This window comes from Mustela nigripes, chromosome 9, assembly GCF_022355385.1.
Source record: "Mustela nigripes isolate SB6536 chromosome 9, MUSNIG.SB6536, whole genome shotgun sequence".
Lineage (NCBI taxonomy): Eukaryota > Metazoa > Chordata > Mammalia > Carnivora > Mustelidae > Mustela > Mustela nigripes.
Window position 1 is genome coordinate 576 of NC_081565.1, and position 25799 is coordinate 26374.

Genomic DNA, 25799 nt, shown 5'->3' on the forward strand with positions numbered 1-25799 from the left:
AGCAGGGTCCCCGACCCAGCCTCAGGTCTGCAGGCCCCTCTCTGAGTCCTTGTGAAAGGGCACGCAGCCCCCTTGCCCTAGAGCATCCCTGCATCCCCGAAGGAACGGGGGATGGAGCTGGGTGCTCCTGCACACCCAGAGAAGGAACAGGGCAGATCATCCCCAGAGCTTCGACAAGGCAAAGGGAGGACCAAGGTGTGCGGCACCTTTTGCACTGGGGGAAAGGGGGGTGCACTAGGGTGGGACAGGTATGCCCTAGAGAGAGGGAAAGGCTGGGTCAGGCACACTGGGCCACAGTAACCCAAAAAGAGGCTGACCACAGGTAGGTGCCACAGACTCTTGGCAGGCCTCAGAGGACTCTGGCTGTTCCTTTTGAGTCCATCATGGAGTCCTAGAAGTCCCCAACAGGACCAACAGCGTCCAGGCTGCCATAAGGTGGGGAGCCTTCACGTGGGACACAAGCCCTCCCCAAGCCAGGTTTCCTCATCCCCCACTCCCGCACCCTTCCATGACCCTGACCCTCCCAGACCACCTACCTGAGTCTCTGCAGCCAGGCGGGGCATGGAGGCCGCTCGTCCCTGGCTCTCCAGACCGGGCTGGGCTTCCCCGTCAGGACCTCTCAGGGCCACGCTCTGCATCTGGACCTCCACGGCCTGGGCACAGAGCGGCCCACGGTCACGGCAGCCCCCACGCCACTCTCACCTTCTCCCCTCCCCTGGGGCCTGCCGTCTCCCACCATCCCTGCCTCACCCGCACCCCTCTGCTGTCCGCCATCCCCAGCCTGACTCCCCAGCCCCAGGAACCCGCACCGGTTTTCCAGGCTGCGCCACTGGGATCTCTGTGGAGTGGCCACGCTCCAGGGGTGTCCTTGCCTCACTGGGTACCTCCTGGGTCCGCTGAGTGCCCCAGGAAACGGACTCCTTGATGCCGCTCTCTTGGGTTTGTCTGTAGAGCAGAGATGATTGTTGGCTCAGAGGTCTGTGGGCCCCGGAATGTCCACCGAGGACCTGGCCCCAGCCTGCCAGGAAGCTACACTGGCCCTTCCGCCTGGGTTCAGGAGCAGCCCAGCAGCCCAGCAGGCCCTCAAATGGCCACAGGGCGAGGGGTGTGGACCTAGCGCCAGGCTCCGAGCAGACGGCCAGAGAGGGCCCCAGAGAGGAGCGTGAGGGAAGGCTGGGCCCCGCCAGCAGCTTCCTCAGCCCTAAACACGGCCTCCTGCGCGTAGCTGGAGCGGGGACGGTTCTCAGCAAGGATGCGACCACACGTGTACGACGTGCCCGGTGCCCAGTACGGACATCCTGTCTGTGCTTGTGCCCAGCAAGCCCTGGCTGCTGAGTTACGTGCAGTGTAGGACTCAGCAAAACCTACCTCATTAACAGGGCAAGACCCACAGCCGGGCTTCGAAGAAGAGCGTCCAAACGTGTGCGGACGAGAGGACGTCGGGAGCCCTAAGCATGACAGCCACGCCCAGTCTGCTCTTGGCCCGCATCTCAGCCCCTGCTGCAGGAGGCGGCGCAGAAGCCCCTCCCCTGGCGCTCAGTGGGCGGTCCGTTTGAGCCCATGGGGTGTGAGCAGACATGGGACCCTGCTGGCCCCGGGGGGTGGCTAGAGGAGCCCACTGCACCACCCCTCCGCGACACACAGCACGGGACAGGTCCCTGCTCTTTCACAGCACTTGGTTTGGGTGGTTCCTGCCCAAGAATTATTGCGGCAAGAGTCGGAGGGCAGGCGAGAAGGATGTCACCAGTCTGTGCACCAGATACAGCTGCTTCAGAAAGCGGGACCAGAGTGGACATCTGAGGGGAAAGGCATCTTAGAGGGGCTTGGAAGACTGGATACACACAAGCGGTCAACAGAATGTGGTGGGGACTGAGATGGAAACAAGTAATTTCTCAACGGGCAGGGAGGGAGCAGAGGCAGAGGCCCCTGCCCGGGATGGTAAATGGGCACACACACTGGGAGGGGACAGTCGGAAGCTGCTGGCCTCAGTACCATCAGAGGCACCCCTGCCACACTGGGGAATCAGCTCTGGGGACCACCACAGACTGCTCCAGCAGCCGGCCTGGACCAGCTTCCAGGCACCACCCACAGGGAACCATCTGGGTGGAGGTGGGCACAGGGTGGACAATGGAGCCCGTCTCCCAAAGTGGCGATGGGACCTGAAGGCTCCGTGTCCTGCGGCCATGCCTGCAGAGAGCCCCTCTGGGAGGTGCCAGCAACAGGAATCCTCCCTCCTCCCAGCACCGTGCTCCCTGGCCAAGTACGCACACGGCCCCGCCGTTGCTGAGGGAGGCAGAGCTCTTCTGCCGAAGGAAAACCCGGGCTCCTCGGAGCACCGCGGGCTGTGTCTGCTCCAGCGTAGCCTTCAGAGGGTGGAAGAGGGACACAGGGCCCATCTGCAGAAGGGACACAGAGAAGAGGGAGAGCTCTGAGGGCAGAGACAGGTGCACCAGGAAGCTGCCGTGTCCCCGCAGCGTGGGCTGGTGCTCCTTCTGCCCTGCCCCAGCCCTACACAGGAGGGAGGCAGAGTCTTCCCCCCAGCCTGGCCTGTGAGTGACATCAGCAAAGTTGCTTCACTTCTTGGAGCTTCAGCTTCCTCACCTACAATATCTGGGGACTGCACCCACTTAGAAATGGCAAAAATATTTCATCTCATCAACTTGGATTGATGGGCAGAGGCCGCATAAGCCCCAGATTGAGCAGAATTCTGAGATTTCAGGCCTTGGTGAGGGCCAGGGCATGGGTGGGTGTCTGCATCAGACAGGGGAACGGGGGGCTGTGGTGTGCGTGGGCATCAGATAGTTCCCGTTCCAAGGGGGGTGGATGCCCCTGCAAGCCCTGACCACCAGGCAGCTTTCTAGACAAGAGAGTCTACATATGGTCACTGATGCTTTGGCTATGTGGGTAAGTTATTCTCTTTGAAGGGTGACATCAGGAAGGCAGGACCCCAAACCAGACCAGTCAGTCATGAGTGGAAGAGATCATGGCCTTGGACCCATCAGTTTGACTCTTTCTGCTCCCTGCCGTGTGCAGGATAAGCAAATTCTCCTCGAACCTTCCCGAACAACCTCCTCGAGTGTTGTTCAAACTTCTTTCTTCTACCACTTAAAAAAGTGGTATCAGCAGGGAACGTGTTCTCAGCCCCTTGTCTACTTCTCCTGAACACTAGCTCTCCAAGTCAGGGGACCCCAAGGACCAGCAAGAGACCAGCCACTGGAAAGCAGACAGGCTGCATGGAGTCTCTGACTTCGGGGGCGGAGAGCCACAGTTGGGACCCCTCCTCCTCCTTTTCCTGCCGGGCCATCCCCAGGAGGATGTGCGTTCCCTCTGCTGTCGAAACAGCTAACGGGTGTCAGAGCCTGAGGTTACTGCTTGGGAACCCTGAAACCCGGTACCTGGGACAGGCCTCCCGTTGCCTGGTGAATCTGATCTCTGGTGGTCTTGTTCTGTTTGTAGAAGTCGAATATCATCAGAGCCGCGTACACTTTTCCCACAGTCATCTCATCGGCTGGAGGGAGAGAAAACAGGACAGAGTATGGCGGAGGAAGGTGGGGCGGGTGAGACAAGGGAAGAGCCCCCCCGTGAGGAACCCCACACACGCTCAGGAAAGGGCACAGGGCTGGGCCAAAGTTGCACAGTCCCCACATGGTATCTTTGGACACTGGGCACATGCTCCCTGGAGCTGCACTGCCTCCCCACAGGGCCCTGCATCTCCTCCCAGTGAAGGGGATGTGGGGGTTGATCTTTAAGCTCTTCATCTCTAACAGGAGTCGCCCTGCTGTTCTCTGATCTTTTTAAGTACAGCCCCCACCAGGAACGTGGGGGACTGTGGCCAACAGAATAAAGTCCAAATAATTCCCTCCCACAGTCCCTATGCACCCACTCTTAAGACTGTTTCCCCACAGGTGGAATCTAAGTCTAGACTATCAATGAGGTCACCCTGGCCCAGGGGTCCCGGCACTGCCTCTGGGAGGGACACAGAAGGGGGTGAACAAGGGGAGGTTTTTGTTTTTTTTTAAAGATTTTATTTATTTATTTGACAGAGATCACAAGTAGGCAGAGAGGCAGGCAAAGAGAGCAAGAGGTGAAACCAGGCTCCCTGCTGGGCAGAGATCCTAACACGGGACTCAATCCCAGGACCCTGGGATCATGACCTGAGCCGAAGGCAGAGGCTTTAACCCACTGAGCCACCCAGGCGCCCCGAACAAGGGGAGTTTCTTTCCCTCACTTACGTTTATGGGGTGGCACCAGTAAATCCAGGGTCTTCTGGGGCAGATTGGCCCACACAGAGGAGATCTCCTTCCTCAACTCAGCATCACACTGGTGCTGCTTGGTGCCGGCTGGGGCGGGACAGGGCGTGGAGGAGAAGAGAGATATCAGCAGCCGTCCCATACCCCCTTGGGGAGCAGGCAGGGAGAGGTGTGGTGCAGAGAAAAACGGGGCAAGGACAGTGCTAGGAGAGAGGGCGGAGCCGGAAGAAGCGTGGCCAGGGCGGCCATCAGAGCGCCCCTGAGGGGCTCCTGTCTGGAGACAGAGGCCTGCGTGCATGGGCCCTGGGAGTGGAGAAGGTCACGGTGGCAGTCCAGCCCTTCCAAACTACCGAGGGAACACCCACCCGTGCCAGGTACTGCTCTAGGTGATGGAACAAAAGCAAAGCAGCTGCCTTTATGGCACGACGTGGCTTTATAACGTGGCAGTAAGTTAAAAATCAAGGGCGCTGGGTACAGAAGAAGCCAAGGAGGGACGAGAAATACCAGGGGGGCTGCCGTGTTGGACAGGGTGGTCAGGAAATGTGTCGTGTGTGCATGACCCTGAAGGCAGAAAGGGGCCAGGGTGTGTCACACAATGAGCCAGGACAGCAAGGCTCACTGAGCAGGGCATGGGGGTTGGGCACTGCAAGGAGCAGATGCTGAGATGGGAAGCAGCAGAGGGATAAAATACTGATTTATCTTTTTTTTAGCATCAGGGATAGTGTGGTGTGCATACGGTGTCACTCACCCTTTTCAGTTATCCCGTTCTGTGAACTGCGATAAACCCATGAAGCCACGTGGTTCCATGGCCAAAGCCCCTCGGTGCTCCCACTGTAACTGACCCTTGGCCTTCTCCTCCCCTCCCTCCCCCTCCCCGTGTGTTTTTCGTCCGGTTTATGTGGCCTTCTCCAGAATGCCACACAAACAACATCGCAGGGTGTCTTTGTTTTGGGGGACTTCCCCACTCAGCCCCCTGCATTTGAGACTCATCTGTGCTGGCGAACGCGTCGGTACTGTGTTTCTTTTGATAGCTGAGGACTATCTTACTGTATAGACAGACCACAATTTGCTTATCCATTCACCAGTTGTAAACACTTGAGTTGCTTACATTTGGAGATGATTATGAAATACAGCTGTGAACCTCTGCATCTATGTTTTTGTAAAGATGTGTTTTCTTTTCTTCCCACTTAGGAGTGGGACGGCTGGGCCAAACCGTCAGGAACTGCCAAACTAGGGTGGCAAGAATCCCATATTATATATTCTCAGCAGGGCTTAATACTGTCCTTTTAAAAAGTATTTTAACCATATTAATAACCATGTAGTGTTACCTTATTGTGGCTTCATTTTGGATTTCTCTAATGACTAAAGATACTGAGCGTCTCTGTAGCTGTTTACTTGCCTTCCATATATACATCTCGGTGACATGTCTGTTCAAACCCTTTGCCCATTTTTATCAGGTTGTCTATTTTCTTATTACTGAGTTGTGGGAGACCTTTACCTATTCTCCAAACTGATCCTATATCAGATATATGTTTCAAAAATATTTTCACCATTGCTTTAGCTTGTCTTTTCATTTTCTTAAATATAAAGCAGAAGTTTTTTACATTGGATGAAGTTCAATTTATCGATTTTTCTTTGATGGCTCATGCTTTTTGTCTTAAAAAATCTTTCCCAAACTCAAAATTGCCAAAATTTCTCTCCTGTGTTTCCTTCTAGAGGTTTTATAATTTCACATTTTACATTATATCTATGATCATTTTCAAGTTAATTTTGGTAGGAGATGAAAGGTATGTGCTATGGGCTACCCCCATTCACCTGTTGAAACCTGAACTCTCACTGGGACTGTATAAGGCTGAGAAGGAGGTAATTGGGTGAAGTGAGGTCAGAAGTGGGGGGTCTGACCTACAGAGTTAGTGTCCTTATGGGAAGAGACACCAGAAAATTCGTTCACTCTCTGTACCTACTCAAGGAAAGACCATGTGAGCACATGGTGAGAAGGTGACCACCCTACAAACCTGGAGAACAGGCCTGGGGATGAACCCTACCTTCCCGGCACCTTGATTCGGACTTTCAGCCTCTAGACCGTGAGGAATAAATTTCTGTGTTTAAGCCACTCACTTACGGTATTTTGTTATTGGCAGCCCAAGCAGACTAAGATAGTAAAGGTCAAGATTTTTCCCTTTTGGGGGGATATAGCTGTCTAAATTATTCCAGTACCATTTGATGAAAAACTTATCCTTTCTCCATTAATTGCCTTTACAACTTCATCAAAAACCCACTGGCCGTGTAAGTGTGAGTCTCCTTTGTGTTCCACCGACCCATGTCTCTGCAATTGACTTGCTTTATAGGTAGTCTCTGATTCATGTGGACTGAGTTTTCCAGCTTTGTTCTTTTTTCAAAATCGTTTCTCAAGTTTTTTTGCTTTTCTACAAACATTTTAGAATTCATTTGTACATTTCTACCTAAAAACATCTTGGGATTTTGGTTGGGTTAACATTTATTCTATTGATCAGTGTGGGAAGAGCTGACATCATGGCGACACGGAGTCTTCCTGTGCAGGAAGGCGATGCAGTGCTTGATTCAGTTACGTCTTCTTTGATTCTTTCAGCCAGTGCTTTGAAATAGGCAGCGTACAAAGTTCACATGTATACGTTGTAGAGTTATCCAGCAACACAGATGTATTTCATGGTTTTGGTGCAATTTTAATGGAACTTTTTCCCATTTCAATTGTTAATTGCTAATATGTAGAAATACATTTGCTTCTTACACATTGACCTTGTATCCTGCAGCCTTGCTAACTTGTGTATTGTTTTAGTAACTTCTTTTTTTTTTTTTTTTAAAGATTTTATGTATTTATTTGACAGAGAGAAATCACAAGTAGATGGAGAGGCAGGCAGAGAGAGAGAGGGAAGCAGGATCCCTGCTGAGCAGAGAGCCCGATGTGGGACTCGATCCCAGGACCCTGAGATCATGACCTGAGCCGAAGGCAGTGCCTTAACCCACTGAGCCACCGAGGCGCCCCTAGTAACTTCTTTCAATGGCTTAAAACAATAGAAATTTGTTATCTCAGTTCTGGAGGCCAGAAGCTCAAAATCAAGGTGTCAGCATGACGGTGCCTCCTCCGTATGCTCTAGTAAAGAATTCTTCCTTGCCTGTTCCCAGATGTTGGTGGCTCCCAGCCATCTTTGGAATTTCTTGTTTTATAGATACCTCCATTTTCCTTTTCTTAGAGCCTTTCAGATTTTCTCCATAGATAATCATGCCAGTTGTAAATACGGACGGCTTTATTTCTTCCTTTCCAACTGGTATGCTTCCTATTTCTTTTTCTTAACTTATTACAATGGCTAGGTCCTAAAGTAAGATGTTGAACAGGAATGATGACAGTAGACATCCTTCCTTTGTTTTTGATCTTAGGGGAAAAGTCTTTCTTTGTTAAGTGTGTCATTCACTGAAGGTTTTTCACAGATATCCTTGGTTAGATTGAAGGGGCTTCCTTAGTTACTACACTATGCAGAATTTTTAAAATCATGAAGAGATACTTAATTTTTGTGAAATGCTTTTTCTGCATCTATTGAGATGATCATATAGTTTCACTTCTTTGATACAGTAAATTATATTGATTGATTTTTAAACTTGAACTCAACTTGCATTCTTGGGATAAACCCTACTTTTGTCATCAAGTAAACAGAAATATATATATCCAGATTCAGTGTGAGAAAATGGTGTTGAATATTTTTGTACCTACAGTCATGTGGGATAGTGATCTATAATTTTCTTTTCTTATTGTCTTTGTCTCTTCTTGGTATCAAAGTAATGTTAGCATCATATGGTAAGTTGAAAAATATGCTCTTTTTTTCTATTTTCTGGAAGAGTTTATATAGAACAGGTATTATTTCCTCCTTAAATGTCTGGCCAACTTCACCTATGGAGCTAACGGGGCCATGGATTTTCTTGTTGGAAGTCTCTTAACTATAATTTAATTTACTAAATATAGTGCTACTCAGATTATCTCTTCCTTTTTTTAACCCACTCAGGTTATCCATGCCTGAAAGAGCTTGGTAGTTGGTGTCAAAGAATATTCCCATTTCATTTAAGTTACAGGCAGAGAGTTGTTCATAAAATTTCCTTGTTATCCATTTAATGGCGGCAGGACCTGTAGTGGTGTTCTTTCATTCCTTATATTGGTTATTGTTGTCTCCCTTTTTCTTGATTAGTCTAGCCAGAGTTTTATTAATTTTATTGGTTTGATTTCCAACATGATCATCCTTGCTGGTATGTTGAAGGCAGACAAGAGCAGAGGCAGACCAGCTGGAAGCTATGGCAACAATCTAGCCAAGACCCAAGAGACAGTGGCTTGAACAGGAGCTGGCAGTGGGCGAGGGCAGAGAAGTGATCATACTCTGTAGATACTGAAGGTAGAGTCAGGAGATATGACAAGGGATCGGATAGAGGTCAAAACTGGGGCAAGGATGAAAAAAAGGAGGTAAGAATGACTCCAAAGGCTTTGGCTTGAGTGACCAACTGGAAGAAGAGAGTTTCCACAGATGGCGATGGGAACGACCATGGGGAACACGTGGCGATCAAGTCCAGGCAAGTGAACTTGGAATGCTTCCTGGGCCTCCAAGTGGAGACAGTAAATAACTTTTCTCACGTAGCCCCTCACATGAGAATGCAGGCCTGGGGTTCAGGAAGAGGCCTGGACTGAAAACACGAAGTAGGAATTCCCAGTATTTAGAGCCATGAGAATAGGTGGAAGGACCGAGGGGGCAGAGAGTCTGAGCGGTGCAGTGACATCCGGAGAGTGGGAGACATGAGAAAACACAACAAGAAACATCAAAGGGATTCAACAAGTCAAAAAGGAGGTGACAGCCGAGGAAAGGCTGAGCTGCGGATAGGGAAGATAAGGTCACTGCGCAGCTCAGCAAGCGCGGCTCCCGCAGCACGGCCGTGCAGACCCGCCTGCGGAGTGAACGGGAGAGACCAGACAGACCCTGCAGACCAGTCTCCCAAGAAGCCAGTTGCGAGGAAGAATAAACATAGGGAAGTCGGTGGAGGAAGCAGATGGGAGAGATCATAGCACATCTATATGTTGATACAAAGACTCCAATAGGGAGGAAACAAGTGATAGCACAAGAAGCAGGGTGCAGAATTTCTGGCGGGACATCTTTGGGGAGATGATGAGAACGGGACCTAGAGTGCAAGGGGTGGTAGGGTATGGGACTGGCCTTGACTCATCCGCTATGAACAATATGGCTGAGCTCAAGATCACGAATGCAGTCTGGAAGGCGGTGTGGGGGCAGGGATAGGGCGATTCCCTCTGGTGGTTCTAATCTCCTCTGACGGTACAGCAGGCGTCACAGGAGGCCGCAGGTGGGGAGGACACACTGGAGGTTTGTTCTCTCCTAGATTTGCCACAGGCAACGCGGTCCTGTCAGCTCAGAAGAGGACACGCCAGGGACTGGGCTCACTTCAGGGAGTGGACCGCAGGCACACAGACTCTCTGGCCTGGAAGGGTGCTGCCTCCACATGCTCTAGCTCTGGGTAACCGGGACAGGCCGATTACCCCCACTGCACCTCAGCTCCCTCTCATGAAAATGGGATCATTCACAATGCCCCAGGGTGGTTGTCAGGTGACAAGGTTGGTGCCCGACAGAGGTGCCATGAGCACCTGTCCTCAGTCCCCTCCAGACAGGCCTCCTCACCCCTCCTCCCCTCCCTGCACACCCCCCCGGGGGCAGCTCTGGAGTGAGACTGCCTGGCCCTGGCTCGGTGCCCTCCCCAGATGCTGCCTTGCTCACCTGGAGCCAGCTTGATCTCCAGTGCGGTCCGGATGAGGGCCATCAGCGTGGACGTGAAGTGGACAGTCATGTCCTCGCTGGAGATGGGCATGTTCATGCGAACCAGGCGCTAGGGACAAGGGGAGCAGGTCAGGGCCAGGCTTACCAGGGTCCCTCCATCACGGGACTACAAGGTGCTGGAGGCCCCTAGAGGCTGGGCTTCTCCTGGGGGTGGCTTCTGCAGGTGCCCAGGCCCAAGCAAAGTTGGGTGGCTGGGAGTTTTGCCAGCATTCACACTCACCCTTGGACCCCCACCCTCACCGGAGCTGAGGCTTCACCCAGCCGCAGACAAAGGGACATCCGGGTAAAGACTGTCGCATCGCACCAAGCCAGAAGGCTGGGTCCCTCTGAAAGAACAGGCACGTGCTCAGCCGGAAGGACCCCTGCCCGAGGCTGGAGTATGGGGCATGTGGCCTGGGCTCAAGAGGGAGGGGTCTGGGCTGCAGAACTGAGGCTGGGGTGCCCTGGGATGGCCCACAGATGGACGGGAAGACCCCTGTCCTTACTGCTCTGCCAGGGTCACCCGTTCCACCGGCAGCCCGGAGCCCTGGACAAAGGGCAGGTCAGCCATGAGCACAGCCCTGGGCTCCAGCTCCCAGTGAGGCCTCCCTCCACCCAGGAAGGCTTTGTCTCTCACCACCCAGCCAGGGGACCTGGAATAGGCAGCCAGCACCTTCCAGTCAGAAGGACCCGGAGCCGGTAGGACTGCACAGAGCCAACGTGAAGGCTCCTCGGGAGAGGCTCAAGATGACCGCACAGGAGTAAAAGTACTCCGGAGCAGACTGGGGGCGGCGTCCGGCTGCTGTACTCCCTGCTTCCCCATCAGGTGACCCGCCCCTCTCCTCTCCTCATTTCTCAAGGACAGAACCGTGGGAGACAGACGAGTGTCCATCCCACAGACCTCCAGGAACAGCCAACAGCTACCCGCAGCCTGAGACTCTGAGAACTTATGTGATGTCTAGGAAGAAAAGTGTCCCCAGTGTGTCTGGAATGGCCTCAGAATGGCAGGTCACCCAGCTGGCCGGCTGGAGCCCTAGGGGACCCGTGACCCACTCGTCACCTCTCAGCAGTCTCTTGTCCTCTGCCGCAAGACAAGAGCTAGAGACGGGGACGCCGGGTCCCTCCCTGGGCTCTGCCTGTCCTCTGCCAAGCCCATACCCTATGACACAGCAGTGCCTTTGGGGAGGGCCCTCAGCCCCGTCCCCGGTGTCTCGGCCCTAAATCCAATCCTCAATCTAATAGAGGTTGGGTGGTTGGAGACATGAGCCTAGACTCTGCCCCCTTGAATGCTGGCAAAGCCCCACCTGGCACACCCACTCGTGGTCCCAGGACCGCACACATAACCTGTGTGACGCACACCAGGAAAACGGGCTTTCCAGAGCACGGTGTCCCTGTAGACCGGCACCAATGACAGAAGGAGAGGCAGAGGGATTCCTCTCCAGGGGGTCAGGGAGTTGGGTACCAGCATGGAGGGGCGAGCAGGTGATCACCAAGAGAAGAGAGCTCTGTCCAAGGCACCTTCACCAGAGGCTCTCCTCTGCCTGACTAGGCCCTAGAAGGGCCAGGATCTCAGGAAGCGGCAGCAGGACAAGGCCAGGGCAAACAGACAGGCATCTCTGCCCTGGGCTGAGACCCTCCTGGGCACAGCACTCTGCCCTTCTCCTGCACCCTCCCCAGCTCTCCACACCCCTCCATTCCCACTCAGCCTGCTGCCGCCCCTGGTCTCTTCATGACCAGCACCCTGGAACCGGCCAGCAGAGCTGGGGAGGGGCCCAAAGGCGAGCCCATCGGGGCCCTGCATGCCCAGCCCAACCCCAGGTGCCGGTCCGGACAGAACTCTCCTTCTTGGGAACAAAGCTATGGCCACACATGCAGGCCTCCAGGCAGGCACAACGTGCAGGCCAGGCAGGGAAGGGCTGAGGAAGAGAGCAGAGGCGTCTGCCGACGGCTTGAGGGACAACTGCTTAGCTTCCGAAGGCTGTGCTGGGCCAGGTGACAGTGACAGGCCCAGATTTGGAGCATTGACAGCGTGGACAGAACCAGAGAGGGGAGGGCTCTGCTGGGAGGCTTGCTCAGAGAGAGGGCGGGGGCAGGGAGCCTCCAGACACACGCTGGCTGAGTCGCAGGACTCCGGCTGGCTCTGTTTTCTGGGAGCAGCAGGAGCTGCAGGAGGACTCTTGGTGCTGGGCGGCAGGTGGGGGGTTGCTGGACGGATGGAAGGTGCCTATACACCAAAGGGGGGCTAAGGACACATGGGCAGATGGGAGCAGGCTGTGGGCTGGGCCACGTGACCGGCTCGCCTCCTGAAGAGGGATGCCAGGAGGTGTCCCTCAGTTTACCCCTCGTTGCGGCTCAGCCTCCTGGGCATTGGAGGGAGGGGGCTTCGGACCACCTGAGCCCCTGAGGCTCTCCTTACCCTGTAGCAGCCCTCTGAAGCCCCAGGAATGACAGCAGGACGCCTCTCCGTGGCGTCCTCTTCCTTCTCAATGCCACAGTGCCTCCTTCCCACTGTGGGGATGCTTCCTCCCCAGGCTGACGGCAGCCCAGACCCCGAGAAGTTCTGCACGTGTGGAGCTGGGTGTGGGCTCCTCCTAAGTGCCGGAGGCCCTGCAGAGCCCTATCACCCCAGGGTCAGACCTGAAGGGCTGGATACCTCCACCTTCATCAGGCGCTTATGGGACAGAGAAGCTGAGTGCCGTCCTGGGCCCAGAACAAAAGCAGCTTCTGTCAAGAAGGTGGTCTGTCCCGTCATTTCCAGGAAAGAGAAGGAAAGGGAAGAAAGGCAGGGGGAGGGCTCCGCCTCTGTCTTCCTGAGCCTCTCAGGGCCTCTCAGGGTGGGCAGACCCACGGGAACAAGGGGCGGCTGCAGAGACACCATCGTGGTATCCATGTCCCTCTGTCTGGGAAGGTAGAGGACGTGGTTGGAGCAGAGAAAAGGAAGAAACAGTGAGATAGCAGAGCGGCAGACAAACAGACGGATAAGCCCCCAGAGGAGACCTGAGGCCATCCCCAGCACAGCCAGCCTCGGGGTGCAGGGGCGGGGTCTACCTTGTATGCAACTCGAGCAGGGCATTTCTTCCCCAGCCCCAGGGGTGGGGACATGTGTTTCAGCATCTCAAACATGTCATTGTAACTGATGCGCCCACTGGAGACCCGGCCCAGAGAGGCAGAGGCGAGGGTGGGGTCCACAGGAAGGGGTGCGGCAGGAGGGGAGGGGGAGGAAGCAGACAAGAAAACAGATCCAGTTAACCAGCGTCAGATTACAGGCCGAAGTCAAAATACGCAAAATGAGGGACTTTTCTGCTTGACTCGATCCCCTCCTTGCCCCTCCCAGCCTCACCTCCACACTCCAGCCCCACGCAGGGCAGCGGGCAGGGGTGACATCTGAGCTAATGAACATGGAGGGATGAGGAAGGGCTGCATCGGGGCGGCTTTGGGTTGTCAACTTCGGATTTTACGCTTTTAGAAACCACAGATAATGCCAAATTGGAAAAGAGCTGTTTCACCATGCCGGGAGAGCTGGTGCCTGACCCAGGAGGCCAGCCTGAGAACCACGGCAGAAACGTCAGCGTTCCTTAATGCTCAATTTGCTTCCAAGTTAGCCTGGAGGCTAAAAAGTGGAGAAAAATCTAAAACAGGCCAGAAAACTAGAGTGGGAGCCATGTTGTTCTGCAAGGAGCCCAGAGGCTCTTGAGGCGGGTGAGTCCTGCTCCAAGCCCAGAGACGCCCGAGGCTGCCCAGGGCAGGGCTGCTGCTGGGAGTCAGGGCTGGGCAGGAAATGGGAGACTGCGGGGGCCGGTGAGGGGGGTGCGCGGTGGGCAGCTGGGGTCGGAAGTGGCTCGGAGCCACTCTTACTCCCCCCTGACAGCACGCCAGGAACAGGGCTGGGGCCCACAGACGGGACCCGGCTCCAGATCCAGGGAGGTGTCTGCGGCTGCTGACTGTGTCTTCCAGAGGTAGACAGGCCACCAGGCCTGCAGCCTCAACTCCACCCCCAGGGACACCTGCCTATGGGACCTGCTCAGGGTCCCAGAGACATGGTCAGGTGCAGGCCTCCCAGGACAAAAAAGGGACAGCTTTTCCCTGGCAGGAACAACTGCCCCAGGGCCTGGCCCTCCTCCCAGGGTGCCCAGCCTTGGCTGAGTGGTTCAATCCAGAGGTGAAGCAGGGGAGCCCATCCTTGGGCCTCCACTGCCTCTGCCCTCGCCTCCCTCAGGGAACAGAAACCCCTGGGTTGTTGGGCTCTTCGGACTGGGAGGGGCAGCTGCTCCTGGTCTGCTTGTGCCCATGCTCTCCTCCTCTGGGGCCCTTGGCCTCCAGCCTGTCTGACCATCAGCCCACCCTTGAGAGCCTGGAGGCAAAGCCAGGTGAGACAGCTGCTTCCTTGGGCACAGGCAGCGCCTGGCCCCCAGCTCCCACCCAGCAGCCGACCCCTGCCCTCAAGGCCCAGCCAGAAAGCTCCGTGTGCACTGCCTCAGAAGGCTGCCTCTCCCCGGCCAGCTGGAGGGGTCAGGAGATCAGATGGGGGACCGAAGCGTCCAGGAGGTTGGAGTGCGGGCAGGGCAGGGCAGGAGGAAAGAGAGGTGAGGTGTTGTCATTCCCAAACCAGGCAGGGAGTGTGTGCTGTGTCTGCATTTCGGGCAGGGGAGAGTATGTGGGATGGAGGCTCTGAAGTCGCAAACCTTGTAGGCCAACCTACGAGGGCAGCTCTTCCCTAAGCCAACGGGTGGCGTAATACAACGCAACAAACTGTACATATCCTTATAATGAATCCGGCAACTGGAAAGGAAACGTCACAGGTTACAGCAACCAAGGCAGCTGAGCCCGCCCCGCCCACCCACCCAGCCTGCGGCAGGAAGAGGAGCCCCGCGGCTGGACAGGCAGCTCCCTGCAGGGAACCCTGGGGCTCCGACAGCCCCAGGAAGCGTGGCAGCCCCAAGACAGTGTCCGAGCCTGAGGCAGGTGGGAGACACACCACATGGAACACGGCCGGCCCGGCCCCCAGCCCCCACCGTGCACACACTGGAACCACCGGTCCATCTCTCCCTGGGCCCTGCTCCCCCACCCTCTCCAGCAGCCCCTACTCTTGCTCCCCGAGTGCCTGGGACCCTGTGCCTGGCTCTCCTGATGGGGCCCCACCTCCCAAATCTCCTGGCATCTGCTGGTCCGGCTAAGAACCCCCTTGTCCCAGGGTTGGCACCCCAGCCAACACGTTTCTCTTTCCTGTCCAATCAGATCCAAACTTCTGGAAAAAAGGGAAGAAAGAGGAAGCCCCATTCTGCCTCACCCAAGGTGCTTGCTAACTTCACTGGACACAGAGCATCATCACAAAGGGTCTGGAAGCATGGTGAAGCCCCCAGCCCCGGTAATCACCCAACCCAATGCGCAGCCTGTTCTTTGGCTTGTCTTCTCTCTTCCACCATCAAACCCCTCAGAGGGCACCAGATGGAAGGTGGGGGAACAAGACCGTCGTCCCGACTCAAACACTGTCCTTGCTGTCTATTAAGTCAAAGCTACGGTCTGTCCTGAAGTTCAAGACCTTCTCCGCCTGTCCCAGCCACCCTTCCAGCCCCTTTGCGATGTGTTCTCTTCTCCATCAGACACAATCAGACCCCCTTCCCTTCAGCCCTGCCCCACCCGCTTCTCCGGAGCTCCGTCCATCCTGCCCCTCCCAGTCTGGCTCAAATGCCACCTCCTCTGACTCACCAGGCAGACGGGGTCTCTCCTTCCCCAAACAGCTGGGCTCTCACTACAACTCCCCTGATCTCCCCCAGTGCTGCCGCACCCAGCGTCCTGAGAGCACGAGCCTGCTTCGCCTACACACCCCCGGCCCCAGGCACACTGTGGAGGCTCCGGAATGGTGACGGGCAGATGGATGAGCACAAAGACGAGCAGACAGACTGCGCACAGGTGGGATGTGATGCTCCTTTCGAGGGTCCACACCACCACAAAGTGAAGCCACACGAAGATGGGGGAGGGCGGCACCAGGAAGCAACAACCCCGTGCCTTCTTCATCACCACGCCCACGCAGACCTGCATCCACACGCGTGTACACACACAAGCATGCCTTATACACTCACACACACAGGCGTTCACACACACGTGCACACGAACACACACAGGAGCACACAAACATCACTGCACTCAAATGTCTGCAGTCACGTGTGTGTACCCGTACATGTACACACAAGCATGTGCGCACGTGCACATGTATATGTCTGCCGTACACATGCACATATGCATGCCACGTGTGTACAGACCTGTACACGTACCCACACAAAAACATCCCTGCACATATGCACTGTGCACACACTCCCAGAGCCACACAGGTACAAACACACACACATACACACATACACACGCACATGAAAGCGTGGAAATTTCACAAAGTTTTGCTGTTTGTTAAGTTTCTCCAAGAACCAGGAGGCAGCAGAGTGGCCACCTGGGACATAACAGTGACCACAAGCATGCGTCTACCACACAGGCCAGGAAGGGCTCAAAGCACTCTCCTTGCTCCTGTGCCCAGGACTCGGTCTGCTTAGTGGCCTCTGCTGGGCCTTCCCCTGGCCCCTGCCATCGGGAGGCAAGCTCTGTTTTCAGCCCCAGGCACATGTGGGAGCAGCAAGTCTGAGCGTCAGCTGTTGGTCACGTCCATGTGACTTTGGACCACGAGCTTGTGTGCTGTTTCACAGAGGCCACCTCTGGCACGAGGCTTCTATCTGCTGTCTACTCTTCCACAGACTTTCTTGACCACGCTCCCAATGGCCTCTGCCTTCCAGAGGCCCTGTTTTCCTAACTCTGGATTTCAGGAAGTCTGAGCCATCACAAAACCACAGTCTGGCCCTGGTCCATTTCCTGTCTGTCCTCATTCTGCTCCCCCAGCGGCTGGACTGGGGGAAGTCCTGGGTCAGCAGTTCATAAAGATTTGGGAGAAGTCCTCCCTTCTCACAGGCCTGCACCAACCTGCGTTTGTCCTGCCCACGTGGACATGTGTCCAAGTCACAACCCACAGTATCTCCACTTCCCGGTAACACCACCAACAGAAACACTGTGCCGCAAACAGCTGCCCCATGGTCCAGAGGCCCCTCCTGGGAAGAGCCTCGCTTGGAGTCTCCCCTGCCCTCTGGCCTGACTAGAGAACCCCCACCTGCCGCCAGAACGAGACTGGGCATGGCAGGCCCAGCCTGGTGGCACATCAGCACAGTGGCAGGACTCCCCAAGGCCATGGAAACAGTCACCTACACCATGAAATGTTAAGTAACAGTTACACTCACTCGGCAATGTGTGAAAATGGCAAAAGATTCACAATGGAGAACACCCAGAAACACTATGGGCACAGCAATGCCCGAGGGTTGCGGGTGCTGCCCGTGGTCTCAGGGCACGCCAGCCCGGGAAGGGTCTCCCGCAGCAACCTCTGGGCCTTCCTGGGATGCGGTAGGGGCTCCAGGAAGGCTGCAGGAAAGGAGGCTGAGGGGCCCTGCAAGCCCCCAGGCCTTCTGGGCCCTGGGGTCAGAGCACCTGATCCCCTCGCTGAGTTTCCGTTGAGGGAAACACAGGTAGGAGCTCGGGCCATCTGTGGGCCGTAGGGTCCTCACCACGACGACACTGACCATCGGCCCCAGGCCTCTACCACATGGGGTGACCACACCCAGAGCTGCGTGAGGGGGCACAGGCAGGCTGGGGAGCCACGGAGAGAGGACGTGGGAGTGGCCACACCCCGTCTTCCCAGACGTCCCCTTGCCTCCAAGCGTGGGAGGGACGGACGCCTGCTCGTTCACAATCGCGTCTGCTGGCGCTCACCATGACCGAGGCGGGGAGCAGACCCGTGCCTTCCCCAGCAGCCAGGGCTCTTGGCCCCTCCATGTCCTGGCGGCCTTGCCCAGAGCGTGCCCTGAATAACTACTCAAGAACCTGCTTGAGAGCGTGAATGAGTGCATAAGCCAGTGAGGAGCGACAGATGAAGGAACAGACAGACGGGCAGTGAGTCCGCGTTGCTCCACGACCCCGAGGGTAAGAGCAGTCCCTGTGTGCGGGACTCTCACGCCGACCATGGAACAACATTTTAGCCCCAGCCGGTCCCCTCACGACACCCTTGCTGTCTGGAAATGAGCCACCCCTCTCCTGACGCAAGACAGTAACCTTACCCACCAGGACCAGAGGGTCTCCAGCATACTAGACCCTTCCTGGTAGCTCCTTCGATGTCAGTAAAAGTTCACCGAGCGCCTGCTATTGGCAGCCTGGGCTGGGGACACAGGTGCGTGTTGGCTCCTGTTCCCAAGGGCGATGGCAGAGAGGGAGAGGCCTGAGCCCATGGGCAGGAGGAATGTCATTTGTGCCACGAAGGCCTCCAAGCTTCATGAGGATGGTGAGGCCCCGAGGGAAGGCCCTCCTGCTGTGTCCACACCCTATTCCTTGAGCCCTCCACGCCCCTCACATGACAGACCCGCAGGGAGACCATATGCTCCCCTTCCACAAGAGCCCTGAGCCTCACAGACCCCTCAGAAGCGGCTAAGGGCTGGGCTGAGGGTCTCCTGGAGCTTTTCTGCACCCAGGGAGCTGTGTGAAAGCACCGTGGGCATGAGAAGGAGCGTGCCACCCAGAGGGGGACCTAGCACCACCCTACGCGGGCCCCACCGAGAACTGAGGGACAGACCTCACGTGACACAGGTCTGAAGCCCCCCAGCCTTGTTCTGAGCTCTGTGGCATGGACCACCCTGAGGACCACGGAGCACGGGGGCCACTCACCACGCGGCCGGGTCGTACTCAGCCCAGACCCGGATGAACTCGTCCAGGTGGTGAGGCCCTAGGATGGAAGAGTCCCGTGTAAGGTACTCAAAATTGTCCATGATCACGGCCACAAAGAGGTTCAACATCTGCAGGACAGGAAGGAGAAGGGGTGACATAAGGAGACCTCAGCCTGCCCTCTACTCTAGCCCTTCCCCTCCTGCCAAAGTCTGTGTGAAACCACCCTAGCAGCAGAGGCCACTGCAGCTCATCCAGAGCCAGCCCTGCTTCCCCGCAGCCTCTGCAGCTCATCCAGAGCCAGCCCTGCTTCCCCGCAGCCTCTGCCCTCCACCCTACCACCACCACCCCTGCGGCGGCCCCTGCCCTGGGGCTAGATCCCACCAACTCTCCCAAGCCCCCCACCCCCGCCCCGTCCGCACACCGAGTTGCCCCACCTCCGTCACCACCATCCCCTCAAAGCTGGCTGTCAAGGGAAGCAGCGACTTCGGAGTTAGGGGTTTAGACTCTGGCGGCCAAAAGCTTGGCTTCTTTCCCCCTTTAATTGAGTTGAAATTCACAGAACATACATTCAATATTTCACAATCCAGAGGCTTCACTTATTCGCAACATCAGTCAACCACCCCTCGAGTTTCAAAAATTCTTTATCACCCCAGAAAACGCCTTGTGCCATAAGGAGTCGCTCACTTGTCCCCCTTCCCTACAGTGTCTGTCCGGTACCCACAGGCTTGTCTCCTTGCGGTGTTTCTTGCAAGAGGAGTCCCTCAGCACAGGGCCATCGAGGGCCTCCCGGGCCCGGCTTCTCCGCTTCCCATGAGGCTCACCCAGTTGTCAGGCGCCGAACCGCACGGCTTGTTAAGGCTGAATAACATCCCGTGGGGTACACAGCAGTTTGTCTCTCTGTCCACCCACGGAAGGACATTTGGGTTGTTGCCACCGAGGGCTGAACTGTTTTCCACAGAAGCTGATGCATTTTACATTCCTACTGAAATGCGCAAGAGTCACAATTTCTCCACGTGCCTGACAATGCTGGTTATTTCCCATTAAAAAAATTCTTATTATTGTAACCATCCCAGTGAGTGTGGAGCAAGTGTGTGGCTCTGAGTTTCCTGAGTTTAGTCCAAAGATGATGAATATCTTCATGTGCTTTTTGGCCACTTTGTATACCTTCTGGCCAAAAATGTCTATTCTGATTCTTTGCCCATTTTTTTTTTATCCTTGTCTTTTGCAGTTCTGAGAGTTCTTTATGTGTTTTGGATATCATCCCCTTAAAAATATGCAATTAGTAAATATTTTCTCCCATTCCTTAGATTGCATTTTCACATTTTTTATAATCCCCTTTGACACACAAAAGTGTTTAATTTTGAGTATTCTAATTTATTTTTCTCTTTTGTTGCTTGTGATTTTGGCATCAAATCTAAGAATCCTTCGACAAATCCGAGATCAAGATCTGCCCCCATGCTTTCTTCTAAGAGATCTGTAGTGTTAGCTCCTACATTTAGGTCTTTTACCAGTTCTAGGTTCATTTTTGTATATGGGGTGAGGTAGGGGTCCATCTTCTTTTTTTCCAGATGTGGACATCTGCTTGTCTCTTCGCGATGTGTCAAAGAAACTGTTCTTGCCACACCGAGCAGCTTTGGCATCCGTGTCAAAAATCAACTGTCCATAGATATTTGGATTTATTTCTGGAATCTCCGTCCCACTCCAATGGTCTATCCTTATGCCAATACCTACTGTCCCCGCATCAGCCTTACTGAGATAAATGTGACTGACATCATTACAAGACACTTACAGTACATATTCCAGTCTCTACACACACACACATCATCAAAGGACCCCTGCCATCTAGCTAACACGTCCATCACATATTTTTGATAGAATATTTACATTCTGCCCTCTAGAAAATTTCAGTTATACAATGCATGTTATCAGCTATAGTCACCATGCTTTACTTCACATTTTTGGACTTTATTCATATTAGAGCTGAAGGTGTGCACCCTTTCCGCAACTTATCCCTACTTCCCCAACTCTCCAGTCCCTGGCAATAGTTCTTCAACTCTCTGTTTCTATGGTCTGGCTTCCAAAAGAAATTCCACAGGTAAGTGATATATGCAGTATTTGTCTTTTTCGGTCTGGCCTTTTTCACCTAGCACAATGCCTTCAAGATCCATCCATGTTGTCACAAATGACAGAAGGAGTTCCTTCTTTCCCATGGCTGAATACTGTGTATGTGTGTGTGTGTGTGTGTGTGTGTGTGTACACACCAAGTCCTCCTTGTCTACTCATCCACTGATGAACACTTGGGTTGTTTCCATACCTCGTCCATTGTGAGAAATGCTGCAGTGAACGTGGGCATGCAGATCTGTCTTCAATCTCCTCCTCTCCTTCCATTTGGATGTATACCAAAAGTGGGATTGCTAGATCATATCTTAGCTCCATTTTTTATTTTTTGAGGAACATATATACTGTTTTCCATAGTGACTGTACCAATTTACATTCCCACTGACCAAATACAGCGGTTCACTTTTCTCCACATCTTCGCCAACACCTGCCACCTCATGTCTTCTCCATGATAGTCCATTTTAAATGGACGAGGCGATGGGTCGCTGTTGTCTTGATGAGCATTTCCCTGACGACAGGGACACTGAGCACCTTCTCATGTACCTGCTGGTCGTCTGTATAACTTCTTTGGAGAAGTATCTCTTCAGCCACATTGTTCTGACTCATGGTACCTTCACAGTAAGTTTTGTAATAGGGAAACATGGGTTCTCTCACTTGATCTTTAATTTTCAAGATTGTTTTGTTATTTGGGGTTCCTTGTCCTTCCATATGAATTTGAGGACCAGCTTTCCCATTCCTGTAGAAAGGGCCCTGGCGCTCTGACAGGGACCACACTGAATCTGGAGCTCACTCTGTGAGGCCATCACCACCTCACCAACATGAAGTCTTCGGATCCATGGGCCTGCATGTCTTTCCACTTAATTAGGTCTTCTTTAACTTATTTAAGGTTTTCATCTACACGGGTATTTATTCCTAGGTATTTTATCCCTTTGGATGCTACTGGAAATGGAATTATTTCCTTTTCAAGTTGTTTATTGCTGGTACACAGAAACATAACTGACTTTTATGTGTAATTTTGTACTCTGAGACTTTGATTAACTCATTTATTAGTTCTAGCACCGTGCGTGCGTGCACGTGTGTGCGTGTGTGTGTGTGTTCTTCAAGATGTTCTACATATACCATCATATCTTTGCAAATAGAGATAGCTTTACCGTTTCCTCTCCAATTTGGGTGCTTTTTATTTCTTTTCCTTGCCTAACTCCTCTAACTAGGACTTCCAGCACAATGCTGAGTAGAAGTGATAAGGAAGTGGGATCCTTGTCTAGTTCCTGATATTTGGAGGAAAAGTTTATAGTCCTTCGTCACTAAGTTTTAATGTGAACTGTAGATTTTCATAAATGCCCTTCATCACATTACAGAAGTTCCCTTCTGTTCTGAGTCTGCTAAGTGCTTTTGTCAGGAAAGGGTGTTGAATTTTGTCAAATGCTTTTCTGCATCTATTGAAATAATCATGTGAGTTTTTTCCCTCATCACATTTGTCAGTCTCTGTAGGTTGAAGATGCATCCCTGCACTCCTGGGATAAATCCCACCTGATCACTGTGTCTAACCCCTTAACGTGCTATGGGAACCGGTGTGCTAGTATTTTGTTCAGGATCCTTACTGCGTACTTAGCACGGACGTTGGTCTGTAGTTATCTTTCTTGTGGCATCATTCCTGCTTTTGGTATTAGTATAATGGCAGTATCACATGATTTGTTAGATGTTTCTCTTCTTCTACTTTTTGCAAGAGTTTGAGTAAGGGACCCTTGGGGGGCTCAGCCAGTTAAGCGTCCATCCCAGTCTTGGTTTCAGCTCACGTCACGATCTCAGGGTCATGAGATCAAGCCCCACATCAGGCTCCGCAATCAGCATGGAGTCTGCTTGGGATTCTCTCTCTCTCTCCATCTGCCCACCCCCCTCTAAAAATAAAAAGAGTTTGAATAGGATTTATGTTAATTCTTCTTTAAGACCATTTTCTGAATTTGGTAAAACATACATAGCAACGAGCTTCCGATTTAATCACTCTGAAGTGCACAGCTGAGGGGCACCATCCCCACCACCTGTCCCCAGAACTGCTCCATCTTCCCCAGCTGAAACCCTGCCCCCATGAAACACTAATCGCCATCCCCTCCCCCAGTCCCCGGTGCCTGCCCTCGGGCTCTCGGTCTCTACGAGCTTCCCTGCTCTAAGGACCTCAGACAGGTGAAACCATGACGTTACTTCTCCTTTTGCCACTGGTTTCTTTCTCTTAGCGTCATGACTTCACAGGCCATCCATACCGTAGCATGGGTCAGAAGAGCCACTTTCCTAAGGCCGAATTGTACTCCCTTGTGTGTCCATGTCACAACCACTCACTCACTGGTGGGCACTTTGGTTGCTTCTGCCTCCAGGCCATTATGAATGATGCTGCTGCACACGTGTGTGTACAAACACTGGCTTGAGGCCCCGCCCTCAGTTCTGGCGTGTGCCTGGAGTGCAGCTGCTGGATCAGATGGCTACTCTAGTGTTCCCTTATCTAGGAGCTGCCATGCTGACTTCCACAGCCGCCGCACCACCTGACACCCCCGCTGGCCATAGACGAAAGCTTCTCTCCAGCGCACCAGCAGACTGCAGGGGCTGCTTTCTTCCTCGTTTGCTCTCATGCCCATGTTTAATCTCCTGTCCTGCTGGTTCCCACCCTTCTCTAGGCACCGTCATCTCCAGCCACCTCCCCGGTCACTCTTCAGCCTCTCCTGAGCAGAAGCCAGAGCAAGGTTTGGAAACGTGTGCCAGACTGTGTCATGCCCCTGCTCCAAGTTTCCCAGAGGTGTCTGCTGACCTGGAACAAAATCCACGCCCCCAGGACCCAGTCCACTGAGCTCCCCACTGCCCCAGTTCCCAAGGCTCGTCCACCCCAGGCACGCTGGCTGGAGTGCTGCTTCTCTGTAACTCACCACTGTGACAGAGGCTAAAGGCTAAAGGACAGGTGTCCTGTGGAAACTTAAAACCCTTTCTGAGAAAGAAAGGCCCACAGGAGCTCATCACAGAGTGGGTCCTTCTATAGGTCATCGTCTCCGGAGACGCAGGACCATCTACACGGAATCAGCTTGCAACGAGACATGAATCGGTATCCGGGTCTGTGAGAGGCGTGGGGGACCTGAGATGGACTGAGACAGGTGGACACATGGGCACAGTGACCAGCACTTACCAAAAAGGAGCAAAGGAAGATGAAGGAGACGAAGTAAAAGTAGGCGAAGTCACTCCCACACTCACTGGCGTTCGCGTGCTCGTCACAGGCCTGACTGCTGAGACAGGACAGCATGATCTCATGCCAGGCCTCCCCCGTGGCACTCCTAAGAAGAAGGGCAGAGCTGTGAGGCCCACGAAGGAAGGGCCAGACCAGCCAGAGAAGGGTTCCCAGAAGAGCGGGCTCCAGTGCACACCCTCACTGGGCTCAGAATCCTCTGGCATTAGGTTTGCAAACTGATCATTAACCTCGAAAGAACTAGTTACTGAAAATAAGGCAGTGCACCAGAAGCCAGCGCCATGGTGAGTGCCCCCCCAGGACCTCTGGGCCCCTCAAAGCCAACTCAGCTTTTCCTGGCCCCTCCCACAGCAGGTGGCGTCCCCGCCCTCCCTGATTCAACAGGTGGGGATGCCACCCCTCCAGTTGCTCAGGCCAAACAGGCTGCAGTCATCCCTGCCTCCACTCCCCCTCACCACCCCTGCTCATCCGCTCCTCTACCTCCAAAGAACAGCTGGACCCTAACTGCCTCTCGCCACCCTGGGTTTGGGCAACCATCACCTTCCCTGAGCTCTGCAACAGCTTCCGAGTGGCTTTTCCTGCTCCGCACCCCCCAACACCCAAGTGGGTCCAACAAACACAGGTGAGAGCAGGTCATTTCTCTCAACAACCCCCGGCTCACTGCAAATGCAAAATGTACACAACTGCTGCAACTCCGTGCGGCCTGTTCTCTTTCAGTGGCCTCTGCTCAGCCCACTCCAGCCACACCAGCGTCTGCTGCTTCTGGAACACTGCAAGAACAACCCCACCAACCTGAGCGGCCACCATGGAGGACCTTCCTCATGGACTTTTGTCCCCGATATGCAGTCAGAATGAGGGCCAGAAGTCCCGCAGACTTGCAGGTAGACCAGAGGCCTGGGTGCCCCCCACCTGGTGTGCCCATGTGGCCGTTCTGGGCACAAGCGCGCCCACTGTCCATCACCAGTGGCCAGGAGTAGGGGGCTTTTCCTGCAGGGCAGGTGTCCTGTGCCAGGACTGACTGACATGGGCATTCCTATGTGACTCAGAGATCAGGGAGGAAAAGAGATCTTTGAGAACAAAGACTTCCAGCTGCGGCTGGTTTCATAGGCCTGCCTCGCTATTGCAGCCTGAGGCAGGACATTAACAGACGAAGAGATGAAACGAACGTAACAGCTAAAGTCTGGAGAGACGATGTCATTTGCAGAAAGTGTAGGCCTCTGACTGAAAGAACAAGAGTCAGCCGATTCTCTCCGGGCAGCCTAGCAAAGCAGACCTGTCTGCTCTCCCTCCATGGAAAGAACCCCACAGGCCCTGCCTGGGACTAACTGTGTGGGGCTCCCCCAGCTTGGGCCTTACAAACATTTGCATAAAGAAACACACATGTGGGGGAGCCTGGGTGGCTCAGTGGGTTAACCTGCTGCCTTCGGCTCAGGTCATGATCCCAGGGTCCTGGGATCGAGCCCCTCATCGGGCTCTTTGCTCAGCGGGGAGCCTGCTTCCTCCTCTCTCTCTGCCTGCCTCTCTGCCTGCTTGTGATCTCTGTCTGTCAAATAAATAAATAAAATATTAAAAAAAAAAAAAAAGAAAGAGGGACCCCTGGGTGGCTCAGTTGGTTGAGCAGCTGCC

At 54.2% G+C, this 25799-nt stretch overlaps 1 protein-coding gene across 1 annotated transcript in view; it reads right to left on the reverse strand.

Moving 5' to 3' along the window:
• Positions 1-536: 536 nt before the first annotated feature.
• Positions 537-25799, reverse strand: part of CACNA1B (calcium voltage-gated channel subunit alpha1 B) — a gene marked incomplete at its 3' end in the record, with an annotated part of 179569 nt that continues 154306 nt past the window's right edge. The window contains exons 36-44 of the mRNA XM_059412121.1: positions 24117-24261; positions 18833-18960; positions 13136-13232; positions 10049-10157; positions 4233-4340; positions 3396-3508; positions 2269-2396; positions 810-945; positions 537-653 (exon numbers count right to left, since the gene is read on the reverse strand). Coding sequence (XP_059268104.1) covers positions 537-653; positions 810-945; positions 2269-2396; positions 3396-3508; positions 4233-4340; positions 10049-10157; positions 13136-13232; positions 18833-18960; positions 24117-24261 — 1081 coding nt within the window. The remainder of the gene's footprint in view (positions 654-809; positions 946-2268; positions 2397-3395; positions 3509-4232; positions 4341-10048; positions 10158-13135; positions 13233-18832; positions 18961-24116; positions 24262-25799) is intronic.